We start from the raw sequence: 24754 nt of genomic DNA on the forward strand, positions 1-24754 counted from the left end.
CAGCCTAAAACCCAATTGCACTGCTAATGGCTACCTTCTCTTATGTAGGCACTTGCAGCATCCACACAGAAGTCATCCCAAAAGGTCAGATACTCAGGCCATCACTTCCTCTGCCACTTCTGAAGAAGAGGCCACAGATCACTCCGGGATCGCACCAATAAGCCTTTCTCCTACACATTCCACCAGTTCAGATATTTTTACCTCACTGAGTTCTCTATCTACTTTAGATTTGGCAGCACAATCTGGCAGACATATCACTGGCATGTCTCTGCATCCAGTCAAGAAAGTAATGCCCAAGGTCTCTGGCACTTAGATGACAGCCAGAGACCAGATATTTGCTCTACTTCAGACAGGAGGGGACCTCCCATGGTGTCAATACAAGTGCACATGCGGTGAACAATGTTAAAAATCACACAATACCAGGTCATAGTCCAACAGGTTTATTTGGAAGGAGAAGCTTTTGGAGCACTGCTCCTTCATCAGGGAGTGGAATAGGACCATATGACACAGAATTTAGAGCAAAAGATCACTGTCATATACTGTTGAACAAACCTAGATTGCTACTAAGTCTTTCATCTTTTAGAATGTGTTGCAGGTTTCGATTCACTAACATGGAAATCCTAGAACTTCTTTCAAGTCACATTCCAGAGATAACTTAAGGTTTTACAAAAAATAAAGTGACATCTCAGCTCAAACAAGACATTAAAGGCGTGAGGTGAGAGTCTGTATATATTCCAATCTTGAGTTGGACTGGTTTTTTTTCCAAAGTAGGAATTTATAAAATGTGACTTGGAACATTTTGCTAGTCGACAGATTGTGTGCTTTTTGAAGAGAAGAGAATGTATCTGCAAATTTGCCTCATAGACTTACATGTGTGTGTGCGTGCATGTGAGTGAGAGTGAGAGTGAGAGAGAGAGTGAATGAGAAAAGGGAAAGACTGGGAGAGACTGTTGTTGTAGCATCTGCTTGGTCTCACCAATGTACCTGCAGTGTGTCAGATTGACAACGCTGGCTGGGTCACATGAGTACCTGCCGCATATATGGTGGGTGTGTCCCCACATGTAATGGCAGTATCCAAATCAACAATCTGACACGTATTGCAGTGGTTGCCATGTCAGGGTTGTATGATGTTGTGGTAGATGCTGTCCTGAAAGCTGGGCACTAAAGGTCTGTTTAAGTTTTGGCGGCTGTTTAAAGGCAACAAGGGGAAGTATAGGGAAGGTTTTGGCGAGATGCTAATCCTCGTCGACAACATCCTGTCGGCTGTGAAGAACAGGGCACAGTTTCTCTGCTCCTGAAAGTACTGGACACTGAAGGGTATCCTATCAGTCTTATCCCGTGTCTGTCTCCTGAGGAGGTCATTACGGTTTCTCGCTGTGGCACGTCAGAACTGGCAATCGACAATTTGAGCATCGTATCCTGATCTTACGAGGGCGTCCTTCAGCACCTTCAGGTATCCACTGTATTCTTCCACATCTGAACAGATCCTGTATATCCATAGGCCTTGTCCATAGGGGATGGCTGTTTTAACATGTTTAGGGTGAAAGCTAGAGAAGTGCAGCATTGTGAGGTTATGTATGGGTTTGTGGTAGAGTGAAGTACTGAAATGCCTGTTCTTGATGGAGATCGTGTGTCCAAGAATGAGACAGGTACTGATGAGTAGTCCTTAGTAAGTCTGATGATGGGATGAAACTTGCTGATATCACTGTGCAGTTGTTTCAGTGACTCCTGTTTAGTTCACAGTGTGTTCTTTGGTCAGATTGGTGGGTAGTTGCCTGCAGTGTTCCTGGTTGTTCAGCTGTCGGTACATTTCCTTGCTCAAACCATCAGGAAATGTGTAAATTCCAGATTCATCAGCTGCACTCAAGGTAGAGCAAAACGTCACCCAACCACAATGCAATGCCACCCATGCTCTCAAAACCAATCGCAGCATTGTCATTATACCAGCAGACAGAGGAGGAGCCATCGTCATTCAGAACAGAACGGACCAATACAAGGAAGTGTACCGACAACTGAACCATCAGAAACACTACAGGCAACTACCGAATGACCTGACCAAAGAACACACCCGTGAACTAAACACATTAATCAAGACTTTGGATCCAGTCCTTCAGAGTTCCCTATGCACTCTCAACCCACATACTTCTCAGTAGGGGACTTCTACTGCCTTCTGAAGATATATGAAGCCAACATACCTGGACAGGAATGGAATCCTGTGTGAACCTCTCTAGCTATGTCAAGGGCACCTTGAAACCCACTGCAACAGAGGATCCCCAGCTTCACTACAGATTTCTTACAGAAATTCAGCACCCATGGACTAGTCGAACTAGGAACATTCCTCGTCACAATGGACTTTTTGGCACTCTACACCAGAATCCCCCATGACGATGGCATCACTGCAACAACCTCAGTACTCATAATCACCAAATGCGGCACCATCCTACAACTCATCAGTTTCATCCTCGACAATCAGTTCTTCACCCAGACACATGGAACAGCCATAGGGTCCAAACTTGCAGCTCAACATGCCAACATTTTCATGCACAGGTTCGAACAAGACTTCTTTACTGCATAGGACTTCCAACCAGCATTGTACACCAGATATATTGATGATATTTTATTTCTCTGGACCCATGGAGAGGAGACACTGAAATAATTACACAGTGATATCAACAAGTTTCATTCCACCATCAGACTTTCCATGGACTACTTTTTAGTATCTATCGCATTCGTGGACACATGCATCATCATCAAGAATGGGCACTTGCACCTACCGCAAACCCACAGATAACCTCACAATGCAGCACTTCTCTGGGTTACACCTTAAACGTATTAAAACAGCCATCCCCAAAGGAAAGGCCCTACTCATACATAGGATCTGTTCAGATGAGGAGGACATCCTCGTAAGACCAGGATATTATGCTCAACTCATCAATCGCACAGTTCCGACATGCCACAGCGAGAACCGTAATGACATCCTCAGAAGATAGACACGGGATACGGCCAATAGGGTAGTCCAGTACTTTTAGTACTTGTCCAATACTTCCCAGGAGCACAGAAACTACTCCCTGTTCTTCGCAGCCTGCAACACATTATCGATGAGGATGAGCACTTCGCCAAACCATATACCTCCCCCTCTCACCTTTAAAACAACTACCAAACCATAAAAAGACCATTGTTCGCAGCAAACTGCCCAGCCTTCAGGACAACAACCACCACAACACCGTACAACCCTGTCAGTGACAACCACTGCACAACGTGTCAGTGTTGACATGGATACCACTATGTACGCGGCAGATACTCATGTGAGTCAGCCGTTGTCTATCTGATACACTGCAGGCAATGGTACATTGGCGAGATCAAACAGCTGCTGCGACAACGGATGAATGATACTATACAAAGATCGCCAGACAGAGATGTTCCCTCCCAGGCGGGGAACACTTCTTCTGTCAGGGACAGTCGGCCTCGGATCTTTGGGTGACTATCCTCCAAGGCAGACTTCAGGAGACACAACAATGCAGAGGCTACCGCGAAGATCGTTACCCATGAGGATGGCCTCAACTGGGACCTTAAGTTCATGTCACCCTACAGGTGACCCCACTACACTACTGACTCTCTCACTCACACACACTCTTACATACTCTCACACTCACGCAGACCCTCTCTCATATACACAATCTCACATATGCAGACACACACGCACACCCTCTCAGGTAGATACTCAATCATACACAAACTATCAAACACACACACACACACACACACTCCCTCCCATGTGTGCGCACACACATGTAAGTCTATGGGGTGAATTTGCATTTGCAGAATTGTATTTGCAGATACATTCTATTTTGTTCAAAACACTCAAAATCTGTAGGTAGTCAATTTTTTTTATAATCTATGTGACATTTTATAAATTCCTACTTTGGAAATAGAACCAGTCTGACTCAAGATTGGAATATATACAGACGCTCACCTCACACCTTTAATGTCTTGTCTGAACTGAGATGTCACCTTTTTTTAATAAATCTTAAGTCATCTAGGGAATGTGACTCGAATGAAGTTCTGGGATTTCCGTACTCACGAATCAAAACTTGCAAACCATTCTAAAAGATGAAAGATTTAGCAGCAATCGAGATTTGTTCAATATATCGCATCAGTGTATGACACTCTGATCTTCTGCTGTAAATTGTGTCCTATGGTCCTACTCCACTATCTAGCTGGCAAAGGAGCAACGCTCTGAAAACATGTACTTCCAAATAAAGCTATTTGACTATAACGTGGTGTAATGGGATTCTTAAACTTTGTACTATATGCATGTGCATTGCTGTGTCTATGGACAGGCTGAGAAGCACCATGAAAAACCAGGTCCAGCAAAATATTCAGTGGGAGCTGAAAATACACATGATCTGCACTCCATGGCTTTAGCCATTAATGTAGCTTTACTTATTGCCAATCAACTTCTCATTGGTTGAAAATGAACATTTTAAATTGCATATTGCTTCAACTGGGATGCCACTGGGGATTTTTAATAGGACAAATGTAAATGTTTTTTTTATTTCCCCTACCTTTCTTTTTATTTATTTACTTCAATGTTTTTCTGTATCAGATTGAACTGGAATCCGTATTATTCCCTTCCCTGATATTAAATTTCTTTCTTGATCCTCAAATTTAATTAGTTTGCAGATAAACTATTGGTCCTACCATTCACCAAGGTCCAGGTGTCCTGTTGCCTCAGAAGCACTCATGTTTCCAACCATTTGTAATGCAAATGTGTTTCAAGAGACTAATGGTTGTCTGGGCTTACAACTAAGAATATATGATAATGCATGGCTGAGAGCCCAGACAACTGTTAGACAAATGAAAAACTTGATCCCCAGCTTGATTGACAACACTCAATAAAAATACTGTGGATACTGCAAATCTGAAACAAACAGTGAATCACGGAGAAACTCAGCAAGCCTAACTATTAGAGTCAGAGCTGTACAGCATGGAAACAGACCTTTTGGTCCAACTTGACCATGCCGAACAAATATCCTAAATTAATCTACTCCCATTTTCCAGCATTTGACCCATATCCCCCTAAATTCTTCCTATTCATATACCATCCCAATGCCAGTTAAATGTTGCAATTGTGCCAACCTCCACCACTTTCTTGGCAGCTCATTCCACACATGCTTCACCATTTGTGAGAGAAAGGTGCCTCTTAAGTTCCTTTTAAATCTTTTTCCTCTCACCCTAAACCTGTGCTCTCTAGTTTTGGACTCCCCAATCGGGGTTGGGCGGGGGGGGGGGGGGGGGGGGGAAGACCTTGTCTATTCACCCTATGGCCCTGATTTTTTAAACTTCTATAAGGTCACCACTCAGCCTCCAATGCTCCAGGGAAAATAATCTCAGCTTTTTCAGCCACTCCCTATAATACAAACCCTCCAATCCTAGCAACATCCTTGTAAATCTTTCCTGAACCCTTTCAAGTTCCACAACATCCTTTCGAGAGTAGGAGGACCACAATTGAATGCAGCATTCCAAAAGGGGCCTAACCAATGTTGCAGACAGCCACATGACCTCCCGAATCCTGTACTCAGTGCACTCACCAATAAAGGCAACCTTACTAAATGCCTTCTTCACTATCCTGTCTACCTGCAATTCCACTTGCATGGAACTTAAACCTACACCAAAAGGTCTCTCCTCAGCAACACACCCCAGGACCTTACCATGAAGGTACATCCTGCCCGGATTTGTTTTTCCAAAATGCAGCATCTCACATTTATCTAAATTAAACTCCATCTGCCATTTCTTGGCCCATTGGCCCATCTGATCAAGGTCCTACTGTACTCTAAGGTCAATGCCCAGTGTTCTTCCAATTACACTGTTCTTCACTGTCCATTGTGCTTCCAATTTTGGTGTCATTTGCAAATCTACTAACCATACCTCCTATGTTCACATCCAAATCATTTCTATAAATGACTAAAAGCAGCACCGATCCTTGTGGCACACTGCTGGTCACAGGCCTCCAGTCTGAAAAGCAACCCCCCACCACCATCCTCTGTCTCCTACCTTTGAGCTAGTTTTATATCAAAATGGCTGGTTCTCCCTGTATTCCATGTGATCTAACCTTGCTAACCAGTCTACCATGAGAAACCTTGCTGAATGCCTTACTGAAGTCCATATGGATCATATCAACTGCTCTGCCCTAATCAATTCTCTTTTGTTGCTTCTTCAAAAAAACTCAATGTGGAGGTGCCAGTGTTGGACTGGGCTGGATAAGGTGATGGTTTCAAAACAGGACAGTAAAGAAGATTTTAACAGATACAGAACAATATGATGGGGTCACATATAGCGTGGCCTGAACCCAAGATCACAGCTGAAGCAGTCTTCATGGGTATGGAACCTTGATAAATTGTCATGATCTCTCTACCTTAATTAGTTTGTACAGTTTTGAATTGCTTATTGTTTTGGTTAGACCCTCGGCATGCCACTCTTATACCTAACATGTTATTCCAGTCATTTAGTTTGACTCCAGCACCACCTTATTTTTAATTTTTCTAATTAGCTCTCTGCCTCACTTAATCGGATTATAGGTCATCCCTTTACTGGTTATTCAGTTGTGACACTTGACTTACACTGTCTGACGCTTTTGGTCACCTGCAGAAACTTATTATCTGACCCTCCACTCACACTAGTTGCATGATCTTTTGATTTCTCTGCCTCTGATCACTCTGCCTATAAGCTGTGGCTGTGAGCTCTTCTCTCTCACTGCACCTGATGAAGGGACTGCGTTCCCTTGTGATTTCAAATAAGCCGTTGGACTATAACCTGGTATCGTCTGACGTCTGACTTCAAAAAACTTAATCAAATTAGTGAGACAAGATTTCCCACACAGAAAGCTATGTTGACTATTCCGAATATGTCATCACCTTTCCAAATACTTTCCATCTCTCAAGATTCCCTCCAACAAGTTGCCCACTACTGATGTCAGGCTCACCGGTCTATAGTTCCCTGGCTTTTCCTTCCCATCTTTCTTAAATAATGGCATTATGTTAGCCATTCTCCATTCTTCCAACATCTCACCTGTGGCTATCAATAATAGGATGATGACACAATAATAGAAATACATCACTTCTAAGGTTTTGTGTTTTCAATCAAGTACCAGCACCCTTTTGAAAAAGGTCTCTATCAACATACCAACAGATAGAAATCCTGTAAAGTGATGCAAACTTGTATGTTAACTTCAGTAGATCCCCTGCTCATCAGCAGGTTCAATTTATGAAAATGATTCAAGAAAAAAGTTTTTTTTGCGTTGATTATGTTGAAAAGCTCCCACAAATAATCTGTCTCACCTCTTTCTTTGTAAAAGCGATCAGGGTTGTCAATAATAACCGAGTAAATTTTATCCTACTGAAAACTGCTGTACATTGTTGATGCTGAAACATAAGTAGTAGTCATATTAGAATTTCCAAGTAATTTATAACAGAAATACTTAAATCACAACTTTTAACAGAAGCCAAAACAGGTTTCAATTCCATCCTTCCTCTTTTCATGTAAAAGAATGAAACAAATTATATTCCCAATTGGATGTTCTAGTATAAACCATTCTTTCAAAAGCTATTTACTACAAAATCTGGGAAACTGACTAGAATCATACAGTGATTCATATAAAATCTACAGTGCAGATTGATGCCATTTAGCCTGTCAAAGTTTGCGTCAACCGTCTGAACAGCATCCCATCCAGAGCTGTTCATCGCCCCAATATCAGTAAACCCCGACATTTACTATAGCTAATTCATCTAGCACATCCAGTGCACATCGCTGAACACTACGGAGCAATTTAGCACGGCCAATCCATCTAATCTGCACATCCTTGGACTGTGGAAGGAAACCCACACAGACATAGGGAGAATTTTTATGTGTAGTTGCACATTCACTCAAGCTGGAAGTGAACCCGGAACCCAGCCACTGTGAGGCAGAAGTGCCATACACTGAGCCTTCATGCCGGCCCTTAGACATACTCTTGTGCAAGTTTATATTACTGACTTTCTCCTGTCCATCCTTTAAGTTGTACCCAATTTCTTTGAAAGGTTACAAAAGAATATCCAATAAAGCAGCATCCAAAACATGGGCAGTGAACAAATTCATTCCTGAAAGACCACTAAATGAATGGGAAAATTCAATCATGGAGTCTTTTGCTGAAGTGAGTGTGTTGAAGCAAGCTTTTGTTGGGGCCTTTCGTCTGGACTGCTGTTATGCTTGTGGAGCCTTTTGCCAGAGTAAACTTTTACCAGAGCCAAGGGAGTAATGGGAGACAGGGTCCTGAGGCTTCAAGGGAGGTATGGCAAAAAGGAGAGAGCACAATTTTAAACCTGACAACAAAGGAAGAAACTGCTCACTGTCAGATAAACTTGAAACAAAGGTAATTAATTTGTTGCAAATGAATATGGAATCTCCAAGTTTAGGCAATGTCAGTTCTGAAGCTAATGGATGGAAAAATTCTATGGCATGTTTTTGTAGTGAATAGTGTCAATTGTTAAACTTAAATCAGAATTTCAGACTTGAGATGTAGTGAAACAGGTTTCAATTCCATCCTTTTTTTATCATGTAAAAGAATGAAACAAATTATATTCCCAATTGGATTTTCTAGTATAAACCATTATTTCAAAAGCTATTTACTACAAAATTTGAGAAACTGACTAGAATCATACAGTGATTCATATAAAATCTACAGTGCTAGATTTTCCAACTGGGTGCATGGAAATACTAGTGAGATCACAGCTAATGTATGTGGAATGTGTGCTTAAGGTGAAGAGAGAGAATGAGGATGAGGAAAAAGAGGAGACTGGCCATAGTAAATCATGCTTCCTGAAACATAGTAGGCAGGGTGGGTGGTCTATTTGGATGAGGCTCTTAGTACACAATCAAGAATTACTTGTGTCAGCTAGTGCAACCACAGCATCTGGTATTCCCTGCCCTTTTGTGAGATAGATATTCCTCCTTTATACTTTGAAGGTGCCGATGTTGGACTGGGGTGTACAATGTTAAAAATCAAACAATACCAGGTTACAGTCCAACAGGTTTATTTGGAAGCACTAGCTTTTGGAGTGATGCTCCTTCATCAGGTGGTTGTGGAATATAGGATCGTAAGACACAGAATTTATAGCAAAAGTTTACAATGTGAAGCAACTGAAATTATATATTGAAAAAGATCTAGACTGTTTTGTTAAGTCTCTCATCTTTTAGAATGACTGTTGATTTCAATTCCTTCATGTGTAAATCCCAGAACATTTTTAAAAAAGTTACATTCTCAAGTAAACTTTAACAATAGGTGCCATGTCGTCTCAGATAACGCATGGTAGGTGAGGTGCCCTGTGTGAGGCTGTCTGCGCCCCAATGTTCAGACTGATTCTGTTTTTAAAGAAGGGATTTGCAGCATCATACATGGATTCATGCAGTTTTTGAGCAAAACAAAATATAATTCTGCAAGTACAAATTCACCCCACAAACTTGTGTGTGTGCGGAGGGGTATGTGTGTCTGTGAGAGAGAGTACATGTATGTGTGAGTATGTGAGTGTAAAGGGGTCAGAGACATTCGACCTTGGACCTTCGGGTGGACATCCTCCAAGGCGGACTTTGGGACAGGCAACAACGCAAAGTGGCCGAGCACAGGCTGATAGCCAAGTTTGATACCCATGGGGATGGCCTCAACCAGGACTTTGGGTTCATGTCACACTACAGGTGACCCCACTGCACGACTCTCTCTCTCTCTCTCTCTCTCTCTCTCTCTCTCTCTCTCTCTCTCTCTCTCTCTCTCTCTCTCTCTCTCTCTCTCACACACACACACACACGCATGCAGAAGCTCTCTCTCATACGCTCACACATTATAATTTTGCAAGTACATTTTATTTTGCTCAAAAGGTGAATCCATTCTAAGATTCTATAAATCCCCTTTTTAGAAATAGAATCAGTCTGAACATTGGGGCACTGACAGCCTCACATAGAGCACCTCACACTGTCAATGCATTATCTGAGATGACATGGAACCTATTGTTAAAGTTCACTTGAGAATGTAACTTTTAAAAAAAGGTTCTGGGATTTGCCTAGGAAAGAACTGAAACCAATGTGGTCAATCTAAAAGAGGAGAGACTTAACAAACAATCCAGGTCTTTTTCAATGTATAATTTCAATTGCATCACACTGCAAACTTTAGCTATAAATTCTGTGTCTTATATTCCACAAGCACCTGATGAAGGAGGAGCGCTATGAAAGCTAGCGCTTCCAAATAAACCTGTTGGCACTATAACCTGATGTTGTGAGATTTTTAACTTCTCCTTTATAGGAGGACTTCCATCCGATTATCACAAAACCACAAACAATACACTTCAAAGAGATGAATTCTTACTTCAAGTTCAACCTCTGGATTGCGTTCTTCTCCCTGCCGACTTCTGGTGCTCTGTTTGGGGGAGGGGACAGGGGGAATAAACACATTATTCTTAGAGTGCAACACAGAGAAACAAACTTTGCAATTAGATTTGCAGTAAAGAAAGAACCACTCAGAATACCTGCATATACTCGAGCAACTGAACAATCAGAATACAAATATTTTGTTATGTTACAGTAAACCAAAAGCTTGGCAATAAGCTATAAATTATGTTGCATATAAATGCTGAACTTTCATTGAAACTTCTTAGCCTACTGCATGAACATAGTACCTTCACTCTTCTTTGTAAATCATCTTCTACATCTTTTAACATGCCTGGAAATAGAGTTTAATAGAAATAGCAGAATAATTAATGGTTCAACAGATCTTTTGGATTCAGTCATACAAATTATGGCACTGAAACAGTAATTGCACATCAAACAAAGAGGCATTTCAGATGAGCATTTACCAATGTGACATTTAGCTCTCCACTATTAAATCAGAATTATTGACTGTAAATATTTGTTTGTGTCTCAATGTTAATTATCACAATTGAATTAATGACTATCATGTAAACAGTGGTTTCATTTCTAAGTCAGGATAAATTCATGACAATTATTTCTTATAACTTCAAAACAATTCACATTTAATAAAATTTTAACCTTGACTTGTAGTTTCTTTCAGTCTTAGTCATGGGTAAATAAGGTACTCGCTGATAGCAGCTCCAGTTATTTAATTAATAGGCTGATTAGAACTAGTCTCTCGCAAACAGAGCCTGACTCAGATCTTTGGAATTCCAGCTAGGATAAATACAGGACAGCTTCACTAATACATGGAGTTAGAATGCTCAACAATATACAACTTTGACACAGATTTGACTTAGTAAGATAGAGGTGCAGTTCTAATCTTTTACAGAAAAGAGTGGTTCGAAAGAGGGTCCAGGTAAGTCCTGTGGCAGTAAATCAAGCGAGCAGGTAGATGATTGAGGTGAGTTTTAAGAGTGTACTTCCTTTAAATTGGGGAGATATAAATAACATGGAGATTCCTGAAGGGCTCATGCCTGAAACGTCGATTCTCCTGCTCCTTGGAAGCTGCCTGACCTGCTGCGCTTTTCCAGCAACACATTTTCAGATATAAATAACATACCAAGTTAACAGTTTAACTACTTAAAATAACTAAAAATAGTGATATTTATAAACTTGAAACTCTATTTCGACAAATAAAGATGACAGGGCAGAGTTTGATACATTTCAGCTGTAGTACATGGGATCTAGAGCACCCCATTGTAACCCACATCAGCACTGCAGCTCAAGAAAACTCCACTCAGTTGATCAACTGCAGTCTGAGCATTGATACTGAGGCAGAAAGGGAGAAAGTTACTTGAACTCTAATCAGGAGCCAGTCATGCCCTTTAATTAGACTTCAGCTTTGGTCTGTAGTCAGAAACAGAGCTATACAAGTGAAGCAGGGAGTACTACAGAATACAAAAAGTCTCCTCATGCATGAATTATTCAAAGCCAGCATGTAGGTATAGTGGTTAATTTGGATGATTATTGCAACGTTTACTACAAGGGGCATGGAATATGAAAGCAGCGAAATCTTGCTAAAACTGTACAAAGGATTGGTAGACTGTCCCTAAAATACCACGTACAATTTTGGTCCTCGTAAAGTGGAGATTGGACATAGATCTGAGAAGTTTTGATAGTTTGACTCCAGGAATGAATGGTTGTCTTAAGCTGAGTAAGTTGGGCTATACTCACTGGAGTTGCAAGGATGATAGTAACCTTATTCAAACACAAGATTCTGGAGTCTTGACAGAGAAGATACTGAGTGGCTATTCTTATGGGAGAGGCCAGAACATGGAGAGACAGTTTCAAGATAAGTAGCCTTTCATTTAATATAGAGATGAGAAGGAACAAGGGTTGCTAATCTTTAGAACTGTTTACATCAGCATGCAGTGAAGTTCAGGACTTTGAATACATGCAAGGCTGAGTTAGACAGAATTTTGACATACAAGTCAGTCAAGAATTATAGGGGTAGACAAAGTGGATTTAGTGCCACTTCAGATCAGCTGTGACTTTAATGACTGGCAGAACATGGTTGGAGGGTTGAATGACTTACTTTTATCACCTATTTCACCTACTTATGCTTCCCACTCACAGCTTTAGGAGCCTTTATTCTAAATGTTAACCTGCTTTTTTTCTCATTCATTTGTGGCATGTGGATGCCGCTGTCTAGCCAGTGTTTATTGCCCATCTCTAGCTGTCCTTGAGAAGATGGTGGTTAGCTGTCGTCCTGTACTGCCACAGTTCACCTGCTGTGGGTTGACCCACAATGCTGTTTGGAGGGAATTCCAGGATTTTGACCCAGTGACAGTGAAGGAATGGCAATATGTTTCCAAGTCAGGATGGTGAGTGGCTTGGAGGGGAACTTGGAAGCTGATGTGTCCCCACATAACTGCTAACCTTGTCCTTTTAGATGGAAGTGGTGTCAGTTTGGAAGGTGCTGTCTAAGGATCTTTGATGAATTTCTGCAGTGCATCTTATAGATAGTATACATTGCTACTATCGAGTGTCGGTGGTGGAGGGACTGGATGCTTGTGACATTAAGCCAATTGAAGCAGGCGGCTTTGTCCTGGATGGTGTCAAGCCTCTTAAATGTTGCTGAAGCTGCACCCATCCAGGCAAGTGGGAAATATTCCATCACACTCCTGATTTATGTCTTGTAGATAGTGGACAGGCTTTGGGGAGTTAGGAGGTGTGTTACTTGCCACAGCATTCCTAGTCTCTTACCTGCACTTGTAGCCACTATGTTTGTGGTCAGTACAGTTGAATTTCTGGTCAATGGTAAGCCCCGGAATATTGATAGTAAGGAATTCAATGACAGTAACATCATTGAGTCGCAAGAGTCGTTGGTTAGGTTGTCTTATGGGAAATGGTCATAGCCTTTGTGTGGCACAAATGTTATTTGCCACTTGTCAGCTCAAGCCTGGATATTGTCTAAATTTTGTTACATTTGAACATGGACTGCTTCAATATCTCAATCTCAAATGGATATTGGTTACGCCACTTTTAGAGTACTAAGTGCAATTCTGGTCTCCCTGCTACAGGTAGGAGGTTGTGAAACTCAAAAGGGTTAAAAAAAATTTACAAGGATGTTGCTAGGGCTGAGCAATAGGTACAGGCTGAACAGGCTTGGGCTATGTCCCTGAGAGGTTACTAAAATCACAAGGAGTATGCATAGGGCTGGGGGAATCCAAAACTAGAAGGCATAGGTTTAAAGTGAGAGGGGAAACATTTAAAAGGCACCTAATGAACAGCTTTATCATGCAGGTGGTGGTGCATATATGGAATGAACTGTCAGAGGAAATGGCAGAGGTTGGTACAATTACAGCATTTAAAAGGCATCTGGATGGGTATATGAATAGGGAGGGTTCAGAGGGATATGGGCCAAATGTTGGCATTGAGGAGTTGGACCGAAGGATTTGTTTCTGTACATTTCTATGAATGGTGTGGGCGGCACGGTGGCACAGTGGTTAGCACTGCTGCCTCACAGCGCCTGAGACCCGGGTTCAATTCCCGCCTCAGGCGACTGACTGTGTGGAGTTTGCATGTTCTCCCCGTGTCTGCGTGGGTTTCCTCCGGATGCTCCGGTTTCCTCCCACAGTCCAAAAGATGTGCAGGTAAGGTGAATTGGACATGCTAAATTGCCCGTAGTGTTAGGTAAGGGGTAAATGTAGGGGTATGGGTGGGTTGCGCTTCGGCGGGGCGGTGTGGACTTGTTGGGCTGAAGGGCCTGTTTCCATACTGTAAGTAATCTAATCTAATCATTATGCAGTCATCAGGGATTATTCTGACTTCTGACCTTATGATAGAGGAAAGGTTATTAATCAAGCAGCTGAAGATGGTTGGTCCTCCGATGTTCTCATGAGGAATTCCTGCAGAGGTGTCCTGGAGCTGAGATGACTGATCTGCAACTACCACGCGCATCTTCTTTATGTGCTTGGGATGACTCCAACTAGTGGAGTCCCCCGAGACCCACTGATTCCGGTTTTGCTAGGACTCCTTGATACTGCACATTGTCGAATACAGCCTTGATGCCAAAGGCTGTCACTGTCACCTCACCTCTGGAATTCAGCTCTTTTGTTCATGCTTGAACCAAGGCTGTAATGAGGTCAGGAGTTGAGTGCCCTGGCAGAATTCAAACTTGGTGTCACTGAGCAGGTTATTGCTGACCAGATGCTGCTTGATAGCACTGTTGATGACACCTTCCATCATTTTACCGATGACCGAGAGTAGACTGATGGGGTGTTAATTGGCCAGGTTGGATTTGTCCTGCTTTTTATGTGCTGGGCAGTTTTTCACATTGTCAGGTAGATAGTGTTGTAACTGTACTGGAATTGTTTGGTTAGAGAGCAGCACATTCTGGAGCACAAATCTTCAGTACTATTGCCAGAATGTTGTTATGGCCCATAGCCTTTGCAGTCTCCTGTGTCTCCAATCATTTTTTTGATATTACACAGTCTGAATCAAATTATCACTTGGAATTAATCAAATAATTTTTGAGGTATTGAATTTGAATTTTCGATTTGGTCACTCCCAACCTCTATACATTTCCCTTTTGCTCTTTGCTGATTCCCCATTCCTATGGCATAAAATTCATCACCATCTTCTAATTTTGAACACAGTTACATTTACTCAAAACACTAACTATTTCAGCAATACATGATGCCAGACATGCTACTTTGTTTTTATTTCAATTTTCCAGCATCCACAGTTTTTTGCTTTCAACAAATTATGCCAATCGTTTCATTAAACTACATATGTTTACCTGTGACTCTCAGATCTGTGACATTATTGGCCATTTTGAAGCCATAAGTCATCGATTGAAAATCCTCCTGAAAATACCAATGAAAATAAAGAGCTAGTGATTGACAAGTAATACATTTTGTACAATATCTAAGTATATTCCTTCCACATGGGGTTGTGCATCTCCATTTACTTATTTGCAATAGAATAAATAAACAAAGACAAATTAAAACTGGAAGTTACCAATAGATTTTATTGCTGGCAAATGATTAGCAACAAATTCTGCTTTCTTTCAAGAAATTTGAACAGTTTTCAGGTATTTTTAAAGAGAGTCTGGAGAACAGTGCTGCAGAATATTAAGTGTTAAGTAAACATAATTAAAATACATTTTTTTGTAGGTGGTATGCAGGAGTACTGGTACTCCCCAATATGCAACTGGGAATTCACTTATGGATATTCAGCATTTTTGGACAGTTAGTGACAGTGCACTAACACCAATCCTATAATTTGACAATAAAACCACATAAAATATTAAATAGGGTAACATGCATTTTTTCAATCCTTGTGAAGGTTTTTCCTTAATCAACCATCGACCTACTTTCTTTGGTGCAGACATGATTTGGATGGATTGTTGAATCACACATTCAAAGGCTGAACTACTGACTTTAGATCCTTAAGTACAACTGCAATGTTAGCATCATTTAATCACAGGCACCTCTGACCTCAAATAATGGGATGTGAACATGCCCAACATGGAGTTGCATTTTCAACTTGACGTTTAGTAATGAGAAGTATGGTGACATGTCTGACTGCCTACTCGCATATAATTTGAAGTGATTTAATCTAGCTCCACCCCACCCCCACTCATGAAGACTGGGAACCTACGTCACTTGATAGTACTGAATCGGAATAATGCTAAAATTTTTAACTTGTATTCATCTGAATAGATGCAAGAACACTGAATTCCAAAAGAAAGTAGAAATTTACACTGCATTACAATTGATTCCTCGGAATGGCAGGACTGATGTCTGAGAAACACTAGATTAATTAGGACTATGTATAGAACAATGAGGATGGATCTCATTGAAATCTATAAAATTTGAACAGAACAAGATGGCTAAGTGCAGGAAGGAGGTTTCCAATGACTGGAAGTCCAGTACTAGGGGTGGGGGTAGGGGGTCACAGTTTAAGAACTAGTATATTTGTCGGATGGCAGCTAGGGTATTGTGGGTAGTTGTGGGTGCCATATTATAGGAAAGATGTGAATGCATTAGCAACAGTGCAGAAGTGATTTTCAAGAATGGTTCCAGGACTGAGAGAATTCAGTTCCAAAGATAGATTGATAAAGTTGGAATTGTTCTCCTTGGACAATAAAAGACAGAAATGAGATTTAATAGATGTTTTCAAAATCATAAGCGAGTAGATAGGTAGAATCTGTTCCCACTTATAAAAGAAAGAAGAATGGAGGGGTATATGTTTAAAGGATGTACAAAAGGAAGCAAGGGTCATGTCAGAAAAAAGCTTTTTCACACAGTGAGTAGTTAGGGTATGGAATGCACTGCCTGGAAATATGGAGGAGACAGGTTCAAGTAAGGCATTCAAGAGGGCATTGATTTATTATTTGTTTAGAAATGGCGTGAGGAATATGGGAAAAAGGCAGGAGATTGGCACCAGGTAATAGAAATGGTGCAGCCATGATGGCTTGAATGCATGTGTAACAATTCTGTGATTCACATGGAACAAATTGCAACTGGAGATTGTTGCTGAACGAGACAAGATTGTGAAAGTAAGTTTTGATATTTCTTTACCTTCCCCCTTTTGCTAGTTTAATATCTACTCCAACTTTTACTGCCCCACCTCTAATAAAAGATCATCAAACATTAGATTGGCTTCTGTCCCTACAAATACCATCTGAACTGCTGTGCATTTGCAGTATTTTCTACTCTTATTTAACGTTTCCAAATTTGCAACATTTTGGCTTTATAAAAAGTCAATTTCTCTTGCTTGGAACATAATTAAAAATGATCCTGACACAAATCTGGAGTAACATTTTTTCAATAACTTATTTTAAAAGATCTACCATTCATAATTTTGGTCTTGCTTAATCCTTGCACTTACCTCTTCAAAAACAGCTGCTTTGTTGACTTTTTCTCTGGCAATGTCACAGATCTTTAGGATGCCCAGAGCAAAAGCTTTCATAGCAGAATCCTCAATTAAGTCTGGATTATGAACATAAAGACACGTGAAGACTGTCTGGGCCAAAGAATGACCTTCCAGCCATGTTATCTGTGAGAAGAAACTATGGAGTTAAGATTCCAATTCCAAATTACATTTACTTATGGCAATATAAAACTGTTTTGTATTTGAAACATTTCCTGCATACACAAGAAAAATCAAATGCATGAATTATTGGTTTATATGATAAGAACAATTCAAATTATTCAATATTTAGTAAGCAAATAGACAGTTCAGGAAATTGATTTGTAAGTACAAAATATATACAGAATAATAAAATAAGCTTTATCCTTTTTGGAGTTTGATTTCAACTGCTTTAAAATATGAAAATAGTGAAGTACTATTAAAATATGAATGATAATTCAAACCATTGTGGTGGCAATTTACAATCCTTTCACAAACTGCTTTAAATCTATTACTTAGTCATTGGATACGGAGAGAATCTATTTGTAGTTTGGCTATTTAAAAGATATGCCTGAAAATGCAAAGCACTACAGGTTTTTAAACTTTACTTTACCTAATTAGACTTTTAATAGGATTCTTCAGTTTCATAAAAACCTTGATACCTATCTAATTTAGGATGGATTACTTAAATTGTAACTTTCATGAAATTTTGTTCAATTTTACCAGTTCAATTTATTAAAGGAAGTTTCTAAATGAGCCAAATTATCTTAGACTTGCAGCAAACCAAATAATTCAATTGAGTTATCACTGTAAACCAAGAAAGAAATGCAAACAAGATGGGTATCAACTTTTTTTTCCAAGTAACTCTCTTGACTTCTAGGTCAGTCTTTATTATTCAACTTTTAATTCTATATATCTTTTGGTGTATGATTCTATTCTCCCACATTCACTATTGTTTCTTCACTTTCAAATGATTCCCACACTAGTTTGTAGAAATCTTCTATTCAATATAGTCCCTTGCCTTTTGGCTGATTGAAGTTAAAAACTGAAAGGCAAACTTTAGGTTTTAATGCAGTCAGACATAAAATAAATGAGAATCCCTGAGGGCTTCTGTAAGCAACCAAGAATAATACGAAGATCATGATAACAGCATTGGTCCATATATTTAAAAAAAACATGATTTACATCAGGTGAACCCTGAGATCTTTCTTCCCTCACTTTAAGCCAACATATTATTTCTTTATTGGACTGCTAACATATTGAATAACAACGCAAAGCATTGAATGGAATTCAACAAAAACTTCTGACAAAAATAACACCATATGGATGCAGCATGTGGCTATAGGTCAGATGGCTAGTGCCAAAAGAAATCTTCCAGATTGAAAAAAAGAGATTCCCACAGAGATTGTGTTTGTGTTATTATGTCTTTTATTTATTATTCATATGAAAGAAAGAAATATGGGAATTGAGGAGACAGAATTTTAAATTTTCTACCATTGCTAAATTGGTGAAATCACAAGGAAAATTCCTAAAAGCTGAATGACAACATGGTTAGCAGGATGACAGATGGCAAAATCAGTTTTATGGAGAAAATCGGAAACTAATACATTTTGCAATAACAAGATTGGGAATATACCTTAATGATCAGATTATAAAATGGAGTAATCTTGGTATGTAATTACTCAATTTAATAAAGATGACAGTGCAAATAAATTAGGCAATAAAAAGGTAATCAAAAAACTTGATTTAGTGTCAAGTCTTGTGGTATCAAATACAAAAGAAAGACATGAAAACACTGACAAATATGCAGCTAAGATTAACAAGTCTTTTACTAAGGTCATGAAGACACAAAGTCAGGCTTTGTCCATTAGAACAAAAACATTAGAAGAATGATAAAATAGAGATCATAAATATTAAAAAGTTAAACTTAACTTTTCAACTGTCAGCAAGAAAGCAGTGGACACAAATTTAAGATAAAAACAATGTCAAAAATTAAGCGAAAGGTTAGAAAAATTATTTCCAGAGAGCAATATGATCTTATTTTTCAAAAACAAACCTCAGTAAATTTCTTTGAAAATGAAATGGATAATTCAAGTAGGTGCCTCTGATGGCTAAACATTGAACAGATGTGCCAAATACTTTCCAAAGTTCTATGATTTCTTAATGTCTTGAAACTAAAAAGATATCAAGCTTACCAAACAACAGAAGCATGTATCCGTTATACCTATCAGTTCAGGCAAGGTTAGACCCTTGATTGTAATTGCTTCATCCTTCAGTAAGATAAAAATATAATATTAAGGAGTACAGACATCTACAAGGGATATCACGCTAAATTGCAGTAGTTTTAGACTCATCCATTTATAATTAGTTTAGTCTGAGGCTCTTCAGATGTTCTCACAGATTTCAACTTCCAAATTCTAAATATTTCTGAACTCACCAACATTCAGCTTCATATAAATGTTGTCTAAATTACACCCACTATTTACTCAATTCTATAACAGCGCTGTTGAGTTTATTAACAGTGAATAAGTAACTTTAGACTTCAAATCTGTTGGAGGGACAGAAAATCCTGAGGGGGGTATTTTTATTTTACTTACTTGACCTCCACGAGGCAGGTAGTCAGAAAGGTGTGGGAAATCTATAATGTGAGATTTTAAAATTAGTGTCACTGATTTGCTGCTGCCTAGAGGTCAGCCAGATTGAATTGGTTAGGACTACAACTTGCAGTCAGGCAATTAGTGTAGGTTGTAGGAACAGGCAAGTCTTGGAGGACCAGTATTAGGAGGGACAAACAAACCAGATGTACATTGGTAGTGGCTAAACTGCAGAACTGATTGTGGTGCGAGTGTGATTGGAGGCAAGTTCTTTCGTGTTCTGTTTGATTGAAGAGGTTTATCAGCGAGACACCTGTATCCAAGAATTTGGTGTCAAAGCACTCAACTTTAAATGCTCATCTCAGCAAGTTAGATTCTAACCTAGTATAATTAAATATAATGAGAATGTATACCTCTTTCAACCTCTTATAATGCAAATCCTATCAGTAATTTAGTTGTCTGCCCACATTTCAACTGTCTTTGAAACTGGGCAAGTTTGCATCTGGAAGTAGGTTTGAGATATAGAAGCTTTTGCTAAAATTCTAAACAGGAAAGGCTGTAACCGGTTGGAGTACCTCTAGACTAATGTAAGAGCATCAATTATCTGTGTTGTTCATCAGATTTAACACTGCTTTCTGCAAAATTTGTGAGTATCATCAAATCACTACTCTCCAAAGGCAATTTAAAAAAAAGATTCTTGCATACATTAGGTAAAGACAGTATAGTGGGCAATTCAGAGATATGGACAACTAATTCAAAAGAAGTGAAATAAATTAGCACCACAGCAGGTTAAGAATTTGAATTTGGTTGGAAAAAACTCTGACAATTAAAAAAAGTTGCAACAGTAAATAAATTACCATGTAGCCTTTTGGGACTTTCATTAAAACTTCATAGATCATTAATGTCATTTAGGAAAGAAAGCCAGCCATCCTTATCCTGTTTAGCCAACAATGTGAACACATCATATCAACATGGCTGATTCACAGTTCCTCTGAAGCAACCTTGAAAGTCACCCCATTATACTAAACTCAAGGCAACTAGGATTGACAATGAAACCTGTAATGAATGTGAAACCTGTAATAATGATACTATATGAAATGTAATATCAGATTCTATTCTCACCTTACCTATGTTTCTTTACACCGGAATTGTCAACAACAAATTAGCAAATTAACTTTTATTCGTTTCGCTTTTTGTAAAGTATCATAAAGAAATACACTTCAATGTTAACAGAATTCAAACTTTACAATAAAACAAAACTTGGAAAGTTAAACTTTTCCATTCCAATGATAATAATTCCATAGTGACCTGTCGGTTTGAAAAATTAAAAACTTTGAATGAACAGCTGTAGAGCTGACAATGTTTCAGGTTTTAAGATTTTTACCATAATAAAGAAAGTAAACCATTCACTCAACATTATTTCAATAGACACTTGATACTCCATTTAATATTTCAAATGGACAAAAATCTCCAGCTATGGTTATATTTTACTTTTGTCAATCAAGTGGACACTTTATTCTCCTGGAACCAGTCAGGAATTCTTAGCTCTTGTGAATTTACTTCTGTTCTTTTTCTTTACTAGCCTGGCAATCTTTAATATGAAGACTATATTTCAGTGAGGGCCTTTCATGGAAATCCTCCCTTTGGCTCAAGCTAGGCAAATCTTACAGTTTAGTTTAAAATACTTATGGATTCTGGTTCCAACCTGCACTCCTACTCTATGAAGTAGGGCTTCTCAGATTTTGGGTTAAGATGGTGTCACGCGCTCCAAAGCAAAAGCTGCTGTGGAGCTCAAACAAAGTGTTAACAGTTGCATGACCCCTTTAAATCCCATCCTACAGTTCTCACAGATTAGGCAATGCCAATTTCAAGCCTCAAAATGGGTTAAAGTGGGTTTAAACACAGAAAGCACTGTTACAAAGACTTGCTGCCCGTATTTACTCTTGGTCTGTCTGGCTATTGTCATTATATCTTCTTTCATCATAGTCTAGAAATTTAAACATCTTGCACCTTCATTGTAGGAAAACAAGCTAGGCTCCCCCTTAAAGTATTTATTAATTAAGCCACCCAGACTTGCTTCCAGTTAGAATTTGGACTAGGACACATTACTCCTTTTATTCTTACATTTTACCCTAAATTATAAGTGCACAATCCAAAAATGCAAACTAATGAAACTTCTCACTTTAATACCTTATAATATAAAAATACTTGATCCCTGAACCTTTCCTCTGTTGTGCAACTATTTCCTGTCCTTCAACAAATCTAATGTTCTGGCCCATGGGTAACTGCTAGATTAAAAATCACATAATTACTCGAATTTCAAATGTACGTTTCTTTTCATTCAGATAAACAACCAGATTTTGTGAAACAGCCACAACTTGTTATGAATAAGAAATATTCACCAATTTTTTTTTGAATGCTGGGAGGTAAAAATTTGGGGGTGGGGACAGAAAGTGCACTTTGCTGAGATAACAGCAAGTACCAAGTTTGAGAATTACATTAACGCAGTCGCAAAAGTCTAGTTTTGAAATAGAGTGCCAAACCTTGATCGCTTGTTCCAGGTTGAGTACCTTACGATTAACCTGGTTTCCAATCATTCCTGCATCCATCTTTGGATCCATCATCTCAATTGCTGACATGGCTTCAAATAGGCCAAAACTGAAGAAAACATTTCAAATGCATCCTGAATTACAATTTTCATACCATTTGCTGTCAACAAATTATGTTGTAAACTTTAATGTATTAGAAAGATCACCAATGAAATAGATTTTAAATAATTTCAAAAGCAGCTTAATCAGTGAAATTAATTTAATAATGCAATTGCATTTGTTGGGAAGTAAAGAAGGTTGCTCCCCGCTCCTTCCACTCTATTATGTAAGATTAACTGTAACTAAAATAAATTGTTACTACTGAATTAAAAAATATTGCCATACTTACAGTTTGTCATGTAGTAGTTCACCCAATTTAAGTTCTAAAATAATACAAATAGATTAAATTAATATTTTTGCTGAAGTAGTTCACTATAAGATGTAAAGTGTAAACGTAAAATGTAAGAATTCTCTTGTTATTACAAATATAACTTCAACTATTCAAAATCTGAAATTTTATTTTGCAACATTTACTGGAGTGAACATGCAGACTCTTTTTACTTTGCATCAGTATCACCACTATGATAACCACAATCAGGGTGTGTCTGTCATGTTACTAGAATAAAGCAGTATGAGATGTCCTGTTGGATGTTTTCTCAGTCTACATCAGTATCAGCACAATTTTGAACACCAGAGTTACAATATACAATGTTAACATTCCTAACAACAAGCTTGTAGCACGAAAGCATACTCAAGGAAATATACACTTGTTACAAGAATATTGCTGGACAATTCTACTCGAGACCTTGGGGAGAGTGAATTGCAGATTCAATAAAGATGAACAGTTTAACTTCAAACATTAAATCCTTTGTACTTGAAACCTAAACATAGATATCTCTCATAAGAGATATCTCTCAGTCCCTGACTCACAAGCCTCCTTCCTGATGAAAGGCTTCTGTTCGAAACATTGATTCTCCTGCTCCTCGGATGCTGCCTGACCTGCTGTGCTTTTCCAGCATCATGCTCTCAAACCTGTACAGCTGTCTGATCATGCAGTGAACCTTCACAGCTGACTGCTTCTGCTGTTTAGTTTCAAATATCTCTGGAAATTGGAGTTGGTTCTAAGAAAAATAAAGTGAAACTCACAGCTGACCTTGGAGAAACCTATGTGGGGAGCTCAAAGCAGGGGAACAGCCAAGTGGCTTTTTTTCTTAAAAAGTGGAACCATACTGCTTTTTTTGTAAATCTACAACAGTGAGAAGAGTGGGTTCTTTTTTGATTAAATGTTATGTTGAAATTTATTTCTTGACTAAACTTTAAAAAATATAAAACATTGGTACTAAGCTATCCTACAGCAGTGTTTTTAAAGCAGTAAGACTGTCCTATTTTCTGGGTTTGTAAATTGTGAAGGTGCAAAGATAGCCTTTAGTAGAGTGAAGTGCTCTTCCTGTTGGATGTGGGAGATTAGGGAGAATTTCAATGTTACTGATGACTATGTCTGTAGGAAATATATTTGGTGGTGAATTCTATAGGATTGCATGGAGCGATCAGGAAGTTACAGGAGCTTAGGGGCGTGATGGATGGCAGTTGTGAGAAGGTAGAAAAACATCAGATATAATCAGGTAGATGGGTGACCTCCAGGAAAAGTTGGCAGGTAGTGCAGGTGTCTCCTGTGGCTATCCCCATCTCAAACAAGTAAGCTGTTTTGAAAAATGCAGGAGGTGGGACTCTCAGAGGAATGTAGCACTGACAGCCAGGTTTCTGGTACCAAGACTGGCTCTAATATAAGGAGGGTTACGTCAGGTTCCAGGTGATCAATTGTGATAGGGCACTCTCTAGTCAGAGGCACAGACAGACGTTTCTAAGGCCGACAAAGAGACAGACTGATGTGTTGCTTCCCTGGTGTAAGGATCAAGTATATCTTGGAGAGGATGCAGAATATTCTCAAAGGGAAGCGTGACCAGCAGGAGATCATGCACACATTGGAACTAATGACATAGGGAAAGAAAGCTGTGAGGTTTTGAGGAGAGAACATAGGAGATTGGGCAGAAATTTAAAACATAGGTCATAGAGTCAGTCCTACAGCACGGAGACAGGTCCTTTGGTCCAAACTGGTCCATGCCAACCAACATGTCCATCCATGTTAACCCCATTTCCCTGCATTTGGCCCATATCCCAGCTGCCACTGTCAGAACCACTTCGGCCCCCACTGATGCC

General features: G+C 39.2%; 1 protein-coding gene across 2 annotated transcripts in view; it reads right to left on the minus strand.

Moving 5' to 3' along the window:
- naa35 (N-alpha-acetyltransferase 35, NatC auxiliary subunit) overlaps nucleotides 1-24754 on the minus strand; it is a 78135-nt gene that overhangs the window by 42826 nt on the left and 10555 nt on the right. For both annotated transcript variants that reach the window (XM_043713167.2, XM_043713161.2), the window contains exons 3-10: nucleotides 22887-22920; nucleotides 22493-22607; nucleotides 19551-19625; nucleotides 17335-17502; nucleotides 15239-15305; nucleotides 10701-10744; nucleotides 10391-10441; nucleotides 7338-7421 (exon numbers count right to left, since the gene is read on the minus strand). In XM_043713167.2, the coding sequence (XP_043569102.1) occupies nucleotides 7338-7421; nucleotides 10391-10441; nucleotides 10701-10744; nucleotides 15239-15305; nucleotides 17335-17502; nucleotides 19551-19625; nucleotides 22493-22607; nucleotides 22887-22920 (638 nt within the window). The remainder of the gene's footprint in view (nucleotides 1-7337; nucleotides 7422-10390; nucleotides 10442-10700; nucleotides 10745-15238; nucleotides 15306-17334; nucleotides 17503-19550; nucleotides 19626-22492; nucleotides 22608-22886; nucleotides 22921-24754) is intronic.

The sequence above is a fragment of the Chiloscyllium plagiosum genome, unplaced genomic scaffold (genome assembly GCF_037043375.1).
Source record: "Chiloscyllium plagiosum isolate Xiang-an unplaced genomic scaffold, Cpla_swu_hap1 HiC_scaffold_2, whole genome shotgun sequence".
NCBI lineage: Eukaryota > Metazoa > Chordata > Chondrichthyes > Orectolobiformes > Hemiscylliidae > Chiloscyllium > Chiloscyllium plagiosum.